A 14916-nucleotide genomic window follows, 5' to 3' on the forward strand; every position below is an offset into this window, starting at 1 on the left:
CATGAAGACTGTCACTCAACTTCACACATGTTGGAATACAGCAGAGTTCGTTAGTGGTCTGTGGTGTCATTTTAGGTGATACTGTTAAGACACTAAAAGAAATCTTCTATTCAAGACATGCCTTGTTCTTGACTGTAATTCTAGCATGTGGGACACTGAGACAGGAAAAATTATGAGTATGAGGCCATTTGGGGCTATATAGAGAGTCAAAGCCACCCTGGGCTGTACAATGAGGCCCTGTCAACAACAAAATAAAAATAGAACACGATGAACTCGTCACTACCTCCAAAACTCCAAAGAACAAAAGTAAGAAAAGAATAAGAGCCCTCATTTCCTATCCATGAGAGGCACATGTCTCTGTTCCAGCCTTACTCCACTCCACTCCACACACACACACACACACACACACACACACACACACACACACACCATTACCACTTCTTCCTCCCAAAGATACTTCCTGTGTGTGGCTTCTCATGCAGCAGGGGACACAGGACGACGACGAGAGGAAGACTGACCTGTGCGCCTCCGCTGTGGGTGTGCAGGTATATTCTGGAGGGTAGTAGGGTGGAGGTGGGAGGGGGGCAATGAACTCATCAAAGTCCAGGGTCTGGTGGAGAATGGTGCCATGTGGGGTCACACAGGCAGCACCGGCAGAATGAGACCTCTGTGGGAAGAACTGGAAAGCACAGAGAATCAGCATTAGCCCAGATCTTGTACGGCTGGCGGCTAACAGAGCTAATTGCAAACACATTACTTATCATGGTAAAATGCCAAGTTTAACCTACCAAACTGTGACTGCTGAACATACACTTTATAAAGGATAGCTTTGAGAGGACCTCTCTCTGCTCTGCTTCCTCTACTACTATGCAGGATGCCTTTGATTGTGTGTGTGTGTGTGTGTGTGTGTGTGTGTGTGTGTGTGTGTGTGTGTGAAGAAACCGTTGCCTTGGAAGTCTGCAATACAGTTCTTCCTGTGAAACTTCACTCCTGTGACTCTAAAGCCTAGACCCTGCAGTCATAAGGACTCTTGCCATTCCTTCTTCCAAACAGCACATGGCGAGAAAAGGCTAGACTTTCAGCATGCTCACTCTGCAGGTTCCTATCACAAAATACACCTGACACATACCCTATACATAAGTCCCTTCTCAAAGTCCTGCAATGTGAGCCTAGCATGTCACACACATACTTCCTTGTGGTTCACTATGGGCCCTTAGGACACTAGTATCTAGAGATCCACACACTTCATAGGACATTGTTCTGAAGGTGAAGAAAGCCCACCATAAGCTCCAGAATATTCTGTGGAGGTGACTGTGAACACCAGATGCCACTTAAAAATATCATATCAGGGGGAACACATTTTAGTAAAACAAATGCTCTCTGCCTGGATTTCTGTTTCTAACGTATTAACAAATACTTGTTTTTCTTTCCACCCTCGGGGCCTCCTGCCAGAGGTCACCTGTTCTGGGGGAAATGCCTGAGACACTGCCTCATCTCTAGGTGTAAAATGAATCACTGCATGGGCTCCAAGCTTTCCCAGAGCATGTCAGTAGGAGAAAAGAGAAAAGAGACAAACACTAAGAGTCACATGGACACAGTTAAGCACAACAGCTTCATTAGCAAATACAGTCCTCCAATCAGTGTTTGAATGGGATCTTCAAAGCATTCATGAAGCAGATGAGACCTAAATGGGCCTTGAAAGTCTGGTGGGGCAGCAAAGGCTGGGCCTTCAGGGGCGCCTCCAGGCTCTAAGAAATGGTGACCAGTGAATGGAGTGTTTCAGAAGAGGAAATCAAGAAGGATCTGGTTAATCCTTAATTCTGGGAATGTGCAGGGAGCCAGTGAAGACATTAGAGCTGGGTGGCAGGGAGCACCCAGTAGAGGTAGGAATAGGGTGGGCTCGTCCAGACAGGGGGCCAGGTAGTGGGAGAATTTCTGCACTGGCAGGGAAGAGTGCAGGGTTCAGAATATGCTCAAATGCAGTGAAATCAGTGTGCCCTGGGCTGATGACTACGCCTGAATGAGGGACACAGGGGTTTCAAAATGGCTGCCACCAACCTTCCCAGTGCATGGCACAATCCCTTCCAGCTAGTCTGACTCACTGCTGTTTCATTGTGGGAAATTAGAGGGGAGTTGATGGCTGTGAGTAGGTTAGATGTGTGCTGTCACCCTCTGCCTCTGACAGCTCAGTGTCAACAGGAGGGCAGATAGTCCTGGGACTATTCGGAATTAGTCTCTCTGGAATGAGAAGAATCAACAGTATACTCAAGCAAACCTCATGAAATGCTAAAGCACCCAACATCTGGGCATGACTGTCTTTCCTGGGGACTGTTGCTTTCTTTTGTAAATGGCCTTGGCCATGGTATTCTAATCCCAGCAATAGAAAAGTAACGAGTACACGGACGGTCAGACTGCCAGTGTTTTATCCTCCATCCTCTCCTAAATGGGGCCTGGCACATGCTCAGCCAACATCAGCCGAGTGGAGGGATGGCTACCTGTCTGCTGCAGTGTCCTTCCTCTCTCTCTGGCTCCTGTAGAAGCAGCCAACAGAGATGTGAAGGAGCAAGATACCTGGCCTCTGCTCCATTTTGTGCAGGAGCTATTTTTAAACCAGCCTAGATGAGCTCATGCTGTTGGAAAATCTTTTACCACCAAGACCTCTGTACACAGAATCCCATCCAGTTTCCAGCTTCCTTCCAACCAGTGCCAACAACAGCCCCCCCAACCCCTCCCCCGCTCCAAACAAGATTTGCTCAGCCACCCTCTACACCATCGTGCTTTGTTTCCTCTTTCTACCAGGCAACCTGCCAGACTTCCTTCAGGACTAGGCAGAAAGAATGTCCATGACTGGAAGGTCTGTCTGCCAGCCCACATCCTCCCCACTCAGGCCCCATACTCTGAGACCTCATGTCGACACCTCCATGGTCAGGTATAAAGCATAATTCTACATCTCCAAGAGAAGGTAGAAAATGGGCTCTGAGTCATCTCTGAGTGGTTCTGTTTCCCTGGGCTGTCCAAACCACATGAAGACACCAGCACACCTGTGTGTGGAAACTGGCTGAGCTGCTCACACATCCCCCCAAGGGGTTATCACTCATCCAATAGCAGTGTGCACCTGAGACCTTATGTCCTATCTGTTATGGAAGAGGGGGCTTCTTCCAGGAACACCTGAAAGCCAGGGGCACTGGGAGCTGCAGTTACTTGGCCCAGGGTAGCTACCCAAGGCTTACAACATGGACCCCCTAAAATTTGGCTCAGCTCACACAGTCTAGCTTCTGCAGCCAGGAGGAGACCATGAAGAGGTTAATGGACCTCAGACTACCAGTCAGAAGTCTGGTCTCCAGACACTGAATGACCACTGAGGCCCACGTGACTGCACCTTATTGACCTATTAGTCTCAGGTTCCTTTCCCCTGGTGTCACCAGGATTGTAATATGAAATGCCACCTTGTGTCACAGATCCATGCAGCAGTGTCAGAAGGCTCAAATGAAAGTCTGTCATAGTCACTAGCGCTCTTGTCTCTGTCCAAACTTCTGCAAGGGAATACGATGAAGGGCAGGCTTGGACAGCAAAAGCCTGGCTACCTGAGGGTAGGATTTGCCCTATGCATGACTCCCTGCCTTCTTTGCCCCCAGGAACAAAGGCTATCCCCAGCTTTCCCTTGGCATTCTGGCTCTTTGGGTGACTTGAGTGTATTCTCACAGTTGTCAGGCCTGTGCAAAGTGCACACCCATCTGCACTGTCTGAAGTGGGTCCACTTCAAGGTCCCCATGAGCAGAGGTGAAATCATCAGGCACCACTGTGAGATGACTGTGACAAGTAAAAGCTGAGGATGCTTCTGAGGCTAGGGTGGCATCGAGGGAAATGCCAAGGAGAATGATGCAGCAGAAAGTAGGAAAATGAGATTACATTTAAAAACAAAATGAGAGACGACACTAGAGACACTTAGGAAGTAAAGAACCTTCTTCACTGTGCTGTGTCAATAAACAGAATTGTATCATCGTACAGTTACTATTTCTGCACATGCTAGAAGCACTGGGCTTTAGCAGATCTGATAATAGGAGTAACACCATCTTGTGCATTCATGACGTTAGTTCCAGCTGCAGCTAATTATCCCCCAAATGCATTCAAATTATAAGGAAGATGTGGATACTTAGAATTCTACACCCTAAGAGTGCTGCTCAGCCCTTGGGTGCTGTAATAACCTTGAGTTGCCTGTATCCACGAGCCAACATCAGAGCTGCCTAGTGGCTCCTACAATCAACCAAGGAGGCCAGAGAACAAATGGTTGGCTGTGTTAGTCCATGACACCAAGTTGGAATTCCTCTGAAAAGTTAATGTGACAGTTACATATGAGCCTCAGTAGGAATCATGGCTGGGGTTCTGTCTGCTAACACTCCAGAGTCAATTGAGGACAGCAGTATGGCAGAATGAGTGCCCATGAATGGTTCACGGCTGCCTTCTTTGCATGGCATGACATGCCCCTGGGGCAGTATAGGAGGATGTTCTCCTTTGATGTCAGCTAGGAGAGCAAGACAGGGTTGTGCTGGATAACTTTGCATCACCTTGACACAAGCTAACGTCTATGAGAGGAGGGAGCCTCAATTGAGAAAATAACACCAGAAGATCCGGCTACAGGCAAGCGTGTAGGGCATTTTCTTAATTAGTGGGAATGATGGGAGAGGGTCCAGCCCATGGTGGGTGGTGCCATCCCTGGACTGGTGGTTCTGGGTTCTATAAGAACCCAGGCTGAGCAAGCAGAAGCCAGTAAGCAGCACTCTTCTGTGGCCTCTGCATCAGCCATCACCTCCAGGTTCCTGCCCTGTCTGAGTTCCTGCCCTGACCAAGGCTCTGTGGAACTGCCACAAAGATAGACAGATGAAATAGAACTGGGAGCCCTCAATAGACCCACACATCTGTGGTCAACTGAGCCGTGACACTGAGCCAAATCCATGGCATGAACCGTGTCAGGAATCACACAAAACCGGACCCTTACAATGTGCATGACAGCATCAACTAAGACTGCAAAACTCTGGAAGGAATGATTTCATTTCCTTGGGAGACAGGATACCAAAAAGCAAAAGTAGGAATCAGAAAAAGAGATATACTGGGCCTCACTGAAACTTAAGTGTTGTGGTTTGAGAGATACCACCATGTGTAAAGATAATCAACAGAATGGGAGAAAACATTTACACACCGTGCCTCTGAAGAGCGACCTGTATCCAGAGTACACATAGAACTCTATCACTCAGCAGTAAGAGACAATTCCAATCTTAAAAAATGGGCAAAGTAAAGCCCCCTTTTCCACTGAAGAGCTATTCATAGCCATTAAACACAGAAAGAGAGCCAACATCATTAATCACCCAGAAAATGCAAATCTAAACTACCTCACAAGCACTAGGCTGGGGGAAGTGGAATTCGAGGAAGGACAATTATTTATATGTATTTGCATATGCACTTAGATATAATGGGTGAATGGAAGGACTCACTGCCAAGTGGTAGCATTTGTCTCCCCCAGGGGCAGGTGAGGAAGGTCATTAACTTTTCTTTATGCACTGCTATGTAATTTTGTTTCATCCAATGATCATATATTATTCCTTTAAATTACATAACTGAATGAAATGAAGTAAGGCTGAAAAGAAATTTCAAGGCATCCTCCCAAACATCCTGGTTACATCTGACTGGGTGTGTCCACAACCCCACTGGGCTAGCCCACTTCTTCCAGGGTACAGCTACCATAGCCAGCCAGGGTCAGCCACACTCCACATGGCTACCCTGATTTAAATAAAAAATTCTTCACAGCATATGATCCATCCTCTCAGCAGTTCCGGCAGGATGGAAAGGCTCAAACACATAATGGCCTTCAGTGCAAAAGAAGCAAGACCAGTGGGTGGTGATGTGCCCACAGGTTCCTGAGGCTGGTCTCACACACAGCTCTTCCTCCTGCTCCCTCTCCATGATGCTGGGACATACACAGCTCAGCTTGACCAGGAGACCAGAACCTTGCCTGTGCCACAGCGTGTGGCTGTCAGCTCAATTGTTCCTACTTACAAGCCAGGAGGTTTCTGATGGTAGCTTGTGGCTTGGATGTCTTTAATCCCCCACTGTCCTCAGCATGGTGCTTCAGAGGAGAGGCCTCCTGGGAAGGGTGAGGGTGGTGGGGGTGGAGTTAGGTGACTGGAGGTAAGGCCTTCAGAGGAAAGTAAGGCCATGCTTTCAGTTCAGAGAGCTTGTCATGAAGAGTTAGCCCGATCTCTTCACACATCTTTGCTCACTATGATGCCATCTACCATGCTGTTCTGCCCCTCTGGCCTTCTAAGGAGCCATCTAAATAACCTCTTTAGAGGAGTCTACCCTAGGGTATTTCATTATGACAGGAAACTAAGACATGGCTTTTGTAATTCCTGTAACAATCTCCTGCCCACAGCACATCACAGTAAAACCATACTGCATTTGCAGTCGGTGCCGTCATGATGTCATTATGGTGATGTCACAGTTGTGACATCACTGCTGTGATGTCCAGGAATTGGCTGATACTCCTACCATTTTGAAAATAAACCTGGGGGAGGGGTGGCATAGCAAAGTGGTAGAACTGTTTCCTAGCTCCTACAAGGCTAGCTCCATCCACAGGGCTGCCAACAAGTAAAAGTCAACAATGATTGGCAGGTGGTCCTGTGAGGCCCCTTTCACAGGTGAGGAAACTTCTAGACAAGGAGGTTCAGTGACGTGCTCAGAGGTACCACAGAGACAGAAAAGTGGGGCTCAGATGCAGACATGCTTGATGCATGACCCCACACCTGCTTCTGTTCAACATGGCCACCAATAAGGACAATGCCTACTTTGGTTTAATTTTGAGTGCTTACACAGCTAGAATATACCTTAATCTTACTTAGTTGTCAATTTTCATTTTAGTGTTTAAAATTGCGGGAATTAAAAACTGCTATTATCTACAGCCTTCAGTTCTGTTAGTTTGGTTGAATTGGTGTGATATTTACAGATCAATGGCAAAATCCACTGATACGGGTAGAAGCTTCTGGTATTTATATTTAAGCTTTCCTTTATACAGCATGTTGGAGAAAATTGCCAACACAAGGCCTCGATGAATGAGGCCAAAAGTTCACCCTGCTGAATAACTGCTTAATTAGACACCTTTCAGAACACAGTGACCTCTCAGAAAGGTCAGCTCGCTATGACAGCTGTGTGGATGTATGCTGTGAGAATGCACCAGGCTGCAAGCCACATACAATTAGGACCAACCGAGTTTTAACATATTGGTAATGATGTTCTCTGGCCTTGTATCTTGATGAACAGATGCTCTGCTAAGGGGTGGGTGAGGAGGAAGACTTAAAAGAAAAACCCACTGTAGGAATAACTTGTCTTTTCATCCATGAAATGCATAAAACATCATTGGGTGGGGGGCACAGTGGCCTTGTGGGTTAGGCTGAAAGACATGGAGAGCTTGAATGTGACTTATCCCAGCCCAAAATGCTGGTGTTGGGATGTGCTCCTGTAAGAGCACCCCTTCTGATGGATTTATGCTATCTAGAGGGAGTGAGTAGTCGCTGTAATAAATAGGGTTAGCTACCACTGGGGGGGGGCAGGGCTGTTAAAAAGCAAACGAGGTTAGCCTTTGCCTTCTGTCTCCCGTGTGTGTCCAATTCCCTTCTGCCATTTACCATGAGGTTTACACCAGAAGCCAACATCATGCAGTTGTGCAGTCTTGAGCTCCCCACCCTCCAGAACTGGATGCTAACTAAACTTGCTTTCTTTATAAGTTACTTCATCTTGGCTATTCTGTTACAGTAAGAGAAAGCAAAAGCAGACAGAGAGATAGCAAATGGGAAGGAGGGAGCACGGGCACAAGAGTGGCTCCTATCCTTAGGGTAAAAAACCAATACCATTTTCTTTTCATTATGAGTTTCACAATAACATATTGAACCCTAGCCTGTGGTCCATTCATGCTGAGACAACAAAGAGCAACCATGACTCATGAAGTGTGTGTTTAGAGATGTTTATTAATAAGAAATGACCCCTGCTCTGACCTTACCACTCCTATGGGAGCAGAAGGTCTTTTTTGTCCTAAAGACCCTGGCCATGACAACAAATGAGGGCCACTGAACCATGACCTCAGAGTTAATTAGCAAATTTCCAAAGCAAAGAACAGCACTTTTTCAGTTTGAGAAATCATCAACTCTACACTTTTATTGCAGAAAATTCTCAGAATAAGAACAAGTCTTGCTCTAACTCTGGGACACATTCCAGGTGCTCTGAGGCCGGGAGCGGGGATGACTCTAGCATAATCATGGAACTCAGCTAATGTCTGAAATAGGGCAACCACAGTCAAGTCCCCCTTTTTCAGAATGCAACACAAGGTGGCTCCAAGGACCCCTCGGCAGATTGGATTGACAGAACCCAAGGTCCCGGACTCTGGTTGGTTGCAAGGGGGCTGGGCAGGAGTGGGGTCACTCACCATCTGCAGGACATCAGCAGAGACCATCTGCATGCAGCACATGGCCGTGGCCAATGCACACACAATGGTGGAGAGGACGTTGAGGGCACACACGCTGAAGAGGAGATCCTGAAAGCAGAAAGGCAGGCAAAGGGTCAGTTCTTCCTGGTCACCCAGATGCAGAATCCAGGGTACACAGGAGCCCGGGGACAGCACAACACAGGCAGCTGCCCTGTTTCACAGAAAGCTCGTTTTGTGTGTGGCTGCATTTTATTCACACTTAAAATTAGCCTTTAAGATACACGTTTGTTTATTTTTTTTCCTATGCTGCTCAAACTGTTCTTAATATGAAAACATGTCTTTCATAATTTTGGTAATTGTTGGGTAGTCAGTAAGATAGCTGAGAAAATATTGGGATATTCATGTAAGAAGGAGGGTAATTTTTATCAGTCACAAAGTGTGGTTTGACAATGATGAGTATTTATTAAAACGTCAAGTTTTTAAATGACTTTTTTTTTTTTTTTTTTTTTTAGATTTAGGGAATTGTGGATTCACGTGCAATTGTTAGAAATAATGCTGAGTTATCATGTGTACCCACTGGTGGCATCTTGCAAAACCACAGCTTAGCTCACTATCTCAGCCAGGATAGTGACAGTACAGTCAAGATATAGAATACCCCACCACTGTGGGCCTCCTCTGCGCCTCTTATAAGCAAACATTTCTCCCTCCCCCTGTTTCCCACTTCAAATACCTTCTGTCAACATTAGCTTGCTCTTCGATACCTGTTTCAAGAATGTTAGATAAAAAGAATCACAAAACATGTGACCATTTGCAATTGTTTATTTTCTTTCTTCTTCATTCATCACAATTGTCTTATGACCCACAAAGCTATTGTATGCATTAACAGTTCATTCCTTTTTATTGGTGGATAGTATTCCACTACATAGATGTACCACAATTGGTTTAACCTGGGTAACTTAAAATTTGGGGCTAATAAAAATAAAATATGCAATTCTTGTGCAGGTGTTTATGTGAATATATGTTTTTTATTTCTCTGTAGTAATTGTCCAAGGCAACAATTGCTAGGTATAGTTATTGCAGTTAGTTTTGCGAACACTGAAACTGCTTTCTATGATGGCTGATCACACACCCATGATGCAAGAGTGATCCAGGTTCCCTGCATCATAGCAAACATGGTGTGTGTCTTCTAGTTTAGTTGTTCTGATAGTTATGCATGGATTTACATTTCCAGCTCTATTTTGAATTTCCCCAATGTGTAAAGATGTTGAATGATTTCTTTTTGCTAGCTATTAGCCATCTGGTTCCTCTTCAGTAAAATGTCTTTCAGTTTTTTCTCATTTTTCCCATTGGCTTGTTTGCCCTTTCACTCCTGGCTTTTAAAAGTTCTTTGTACCAGTTCTTTCACAGGCATAAGACTTGCAAATTATTTTCTCAAACTGCAGCATATCTTTCTAAGAATGTCCCATGGTGCCTGAGTTTGGGGTGTATTAACAAAAATGCCACCAGATGTGTGATTACGGCAACAAGACATGTGTTTCCTACTTTTGGAGGCTGAGGATATAGAACAAGTCACTGGGGTCTTCTTGCTGTTGCCTTACCTCATGGGAACATGGCATCTAGATCTCTGTGTTTGCTAAGAAGGACTTGAACCCCTGGAGAACTCCACCTTCGTGACCTCATTATGTGTGGAGTCCTGATGCTCTAATCATATTGTAGCATATGAATTTGGGGGAGGAAAATACTCAGACCATTGCATATGAACTTTTCACAGAGCACAAAATCCCGCCCCCCCCCCATGCTTTGGGTGCCAAGTCTTGTTAGTCCTAAATACTTAAACATTTTCCCATGTATTTTTTTCCTAAACATTTTTAGAATTTTGTTTATGTTCATGTCCATGACTCTTTTTGAGGAAATTGTTGGATAAGGTTTAAGTTGCAGTTCATTTTTGTTCTTTAATTTTAATTTCCACATGCTCATTGAGAGTATGTAGAACTGTGATTTTTGTGTGTGTGTTTATGTGGTATCTTGTGATCTTGAATTCATTAATTCTAGCCATTTTTCAAAGGTGCTTTGGCATTTTCTATGCAGAGAATTCAGTCAGCTGCAGATATTGTTTCTCTGTGATTTATATGCAGCTGCTTATTTTTCTTGCCTTATAGCACTAGCTGTGACCAATGGGAGTAACAAGACAAATGAGGTGACAAAAGCAGACACTGTCACCTTGTTCTCCATCTTAGGGGTCTACTTCATGGCATTTAACTCTCCAAAGATAATTCTTTAGGAAATTCATTCTCAAATGCCATAAATAGAATTCACAAAAGTGACCCCCTAAGATTCACAAAATTGGCCAATGATACATCACTCAACTCTAGCTTTTCTGAGTAGGCAAGGTCATTATACACATCCTAAAAGCTACCATAAAGTCCCTCTTTTCATTGGAGGACAGCAATGGTATTGAGATTAGAAACAGTAATATATCAAAGGGTGAGTATCCCTGATAGGAAATAAAGGATGATTGCCTCAGTGACTGACATTGTACATGCATGGGGGTCTCTGTGTCCATCCGACTGTCTGATCCAACAGCATTTCCAGGGCTTGGTTCCTGTCGTCATGAGTCAGTGTCTTCAATTCTATAACTCCCTCTAGGAAGTTTTCCACTCTCTTGTAGCTGTCCATCACTATAGAAATCACTGTCTACTCCCTTTCCTTGGAATCTCCAGGCCAACTTGTGACACAGAAAATAGGTGTGCTTATGACAATATTGTGGAAGGTAAATTTAGCTCATGGTATTTCATGTTTCACAAGGCTGTACAGCCCCCATGTAAATGTGGAATCAGAGAAAGAAGTCTGGCTTTTAAAAGCTAAAGCAGTGCTCAGTCTGGGGCTCATCATTCCCACAGTCATTCTGGCCACCTCAGCACCTTTCAACAATTGGGCAACTGACTCTGGCCAGTCCTGTGAGCCCAGGATCTGTGTCCCATCCTTTCAGATGGCTCTGTCTCTGGTCTCTAGTAGTTTCTTCCCAGAATACCCAAGGGATACCCTCCACAGACCCCACAGTTGTGTCTGTGTGCAGGTCTTCCCTCCCCCTCACTCTATCCTGAGAGCACTACTCCATGACTTGGCCATCTTACACTTTTGGTTGTGTCCCCAAACTCAGGAAGTCTCAGGGGACCTCTAAATTCTTTCCTCAGCACGGGGTGGGGGTAGGGAGGGAGTGTCTTCAGGAAGTCAGCAAGAGAGGGGACTGTGGGACTCCCTTTATTTTCTGCCCTTCTCCCAGGAACCACAGTTCTTTATTCCCTGGCTACACCATCTTGGGAAGATGCTCTGGGTGGCATTTGTTTGTTTCTGATGACAGAGCAGAACAAGCTGTGCAATGGTCACTCCAAATGCCCCCACCCTACTCATGCAGTCACTAAAGAAAGAATAGGATGGGAGCTTGGTCATGGAACAGAACACATACACAGTTCTAGAGAGAGGATAAGGAGCTCAGACTGTGTTTTATGAGTAATGAAAATGTGTTGGAAAAGTGGGAATGAGATCTTCACTTACAAATGACTGAGAAAGACATAATTTGAAGGACATAGCATAGAACTTGAGCTTCAACAGTCAGCAAATATCTGTTGGTCCAAAGTTTGGAAACATTGAAGTGATTGGTGATATACTATTGTGAGCCAGGGCCCACAGAAGTATGGAGATGGTGTCTGAGCCAGACTTCAGAGACCAAGGCAAAGCAATGCATCCATGTATTGTTGATGAGTAGGGGGATAGTGAAGAGAGGATGAAGACATGTCAGGAAGTGGTCCTAGTGAGTGTAACATGAGACACCAGCCCCAGGATCAGGGGATGATGGGAGATGACCATTTCAAACAAGTATAGTCTGGGTCATGGAGAGGTTTAATTGCCAGGCTTAATCGCACAAACAAGCTAGAGAATGCTTGGCAAAGTAGATCTGCAGCTCATGATGCATGGCCAGAGCTGGAGGAGCAGAGTAGCAACTGTCCCATGACCTTGACCTTGAGAATGCGCCTCTTGTGCTCAGTAACCCATATTTACTCCCACTTCTAGGTTCATCACATTTCAGGGGTCAGAGTTCCCCAGCCGATGCCCCGAGGAAGACACATCTCTGCAATGACATCACTGTCTTTACCTTATGGGCACACGGGAGGATACTCTGGAAGATTATACATTATATACTTGACATGTCTCTGAGGGTAATTCCAAGTTATAACTAAAACAGTGATTCCTACCCATAGAGCATAGCTAGAAATAGATACAAAACTTTGGGAATTTCAACTTTAATGACCATTTGTTCTATTGTCACTGAGACAAACACCCTGAAAATAACACCAATCCTGCATATACTTCCACCAGCCTTAATGAATATGCACCCCTGAGGCAAACACTGATTTATGTCTTGTGAAGTGAGTTTATCTGAAACAGACTCCAAAAAATAACTTCTCTCCCACTGTGCCCCCACCCCACCAAGTATTTCCATGTTTGGCTTTTTCTAACAGCAAACCACTGGAATTAGGTTCAATTGTTTCTTTACAATTCCTTTCTGGTTTAAATAACGCCTTTACTGCCTTGACAGCTTTCTCAGGGCATGTCCACGAATGTGAAAATTCATGGTCTGTAAAAATCCCTTTTACACGGTCAGTAGAGATGGCAAGTATGGAAACAGCACGGCTGTGGTTGCTGACACTGAGTCTGGCCTCTGGACATTTGTCACACTCAGCTCCCAAGTTATTAATGCTAACACTTAAGAAACTCTCACGGAACACATCACACATGGAACAAAAACAAAAGAGGAAAAGAGCTTTAGATACTTAGGCAAACCTACACATGGTGAATTCTCAGAATATTCTCCCCACTCCCAGTAAACCTGGATCCTCCTGGCATAATTACCAGAGCCAGGTGTCAGCAAGGAGAACACACAGGTGCCTGCACATTAGGACACTCAAAAGTTCAGGGCTGTGATTTCTTTGCCTCCTGGAAATGTCCTTGTGCAGATTACAAGCTCCCATAATTCTTCCTATGAGTTCATTCACTAGGCTTTTCTCTCTGATGCATTTTCTTTCTTTGACTAATGAAAGAAGCCATTATCAGCCTAGGTGTCCTGCTGTTCTGCCTAACACAAGATGAAAAAAAAAAAAAAAAAAAAAAAAAAAAAAAAGAAAAGAAAAAAAAGAAAGAAAAAGAGGCAGAGACAATAAATACCTGATGTAATTGGATGTGGGGTGGGGTTGGGCTTTGCCTGGATTGCATTTTAGATACCCATTCCCTGCATTGTTTGTTTACTGACTGTGTACTCCTATCTGACATTTAGTGGTGTGTGGGGGCAGGCAGGCTGCCTCAGGTGTGGGCACACCTCCAAGTTCCTGCTGACTTAGATCTTGACTGGTTTTCACAGCTCTTTCCCCTGTGCTGAATTTGCAATAAGCAATTCTGAAGAAAGAGGTAACATGTGCCCAAAAGTGTAGATTTACTATGTAGGCACAGATTCCCCAAGTTCCACATTCCTTGTCCATCACTTCGCTTGCTGTGTGTGCAGGCCTCTAGGATGGGAGCTTTGACTGAGAGCAGACACAGATCAGCCACTCTGCACAGAGCTTCTGTTGTGCATTTAGTCTCCCTCTCTCTGAGCCAAGAGTCTCCTGCCTTCTGTCAGAGAAGTAACAGCAACCAAGAACAGGCTGGTTTGTTAATTTGAAAGGAGGTAAAGTCTCAGGCCCTATGGGAGAAATACAAAACATTCCAAATTCCATCTGCAAGAATAGCAAGACCAGAAACCACGTATCTTCCACCACTGTAGATGGTAGAATGGCTTGTTCATAAACACTCATTTGAAATTTTATAAACTATCTCATTGTGCTCCTTTGAATTTTAAATTCAGGCTAGAAGGAAACTGCATTTAATTCTCATATTTCCAACCACACGTAGAAGAAAAAAAAATTTAACCTTTATATAAAGTAATGCAGAAAATGACTCAGTAAAACAAGACACACAAAACAACCCTCTCATTTTTGGTAATGTAACCAATGTGTGTGCACATATGTATACTGTGACTGCTATTTTCCACAGGTTTTCAAACATTTTGACAGTCACAGAGCAGATTCTGAGACACTTAATTTGCTCCTTTAGAAGGCATGGTTGGATACCGAAGACCTGGATAACCAGAGTTCATATCCTAGGAAAGGAGCTAAAACTAGACCACCCTATAAAGAAGGTGAGTGATGTAGGCTGGGGAGGATCCAGGTAAGCTGTACTTTCAAGATGCAAGCATCTTATTCAGGGCTGCTGAATGTAAGTGAACTAGCCTCCCTATGAGTATCAAGAACATGGGAATGGCTCCTCCCAGGGATGCTGTACATACAATGGCACTTCAGCCACTCAGGAAACACACACCTCTGTATCACACAGACATATACCTTATCTTGGAA

The 14916-nt window shown here is 44.8% G+C and overlaps 1 protein-coding gene across 1 annotated transcript in view; it reads right to left on the reverse strand.

The window, feature by feature from the left end:
* Entrep2 (endosomal transmembrane epsin interactor 2) overlaps positions 1-14916 on the reverse strand; it is a 388380-nt gene that overhangs the window by 14711 nt on the left and 358753 nt on the right. Inside the window, exons 5-6 of the mRNA XM_051206449.1 lie at positions 8471-8578; positions 519-679 (exon numbers count right to left, since the gene is read on the reverse strand). Coding sequence (XP_051062406.1) covers positions 519-679; positions 8471-8578 — 269 coding nt within the window. The remainder of the gene's footprint in view (positions 1-518; positions 680-8470; positions 8579-14916) is intronic.

The sequence above is a fragment of the Phodopus roborovskii genome, unplaced genomic scaffold, assembly GCF_943737965.1.
Source record: "Phodopus roborovskii unplaced genomic scaffold, PHOROB, whole genome shotgun sequence".
Taxonomy (NCBI): domain Eukaryota; kingdom Metazoa; phylum Chordata; class Mammalia; order Rodentia; family Cricetidae; genus Phodopus; species Phodopus roborovskii.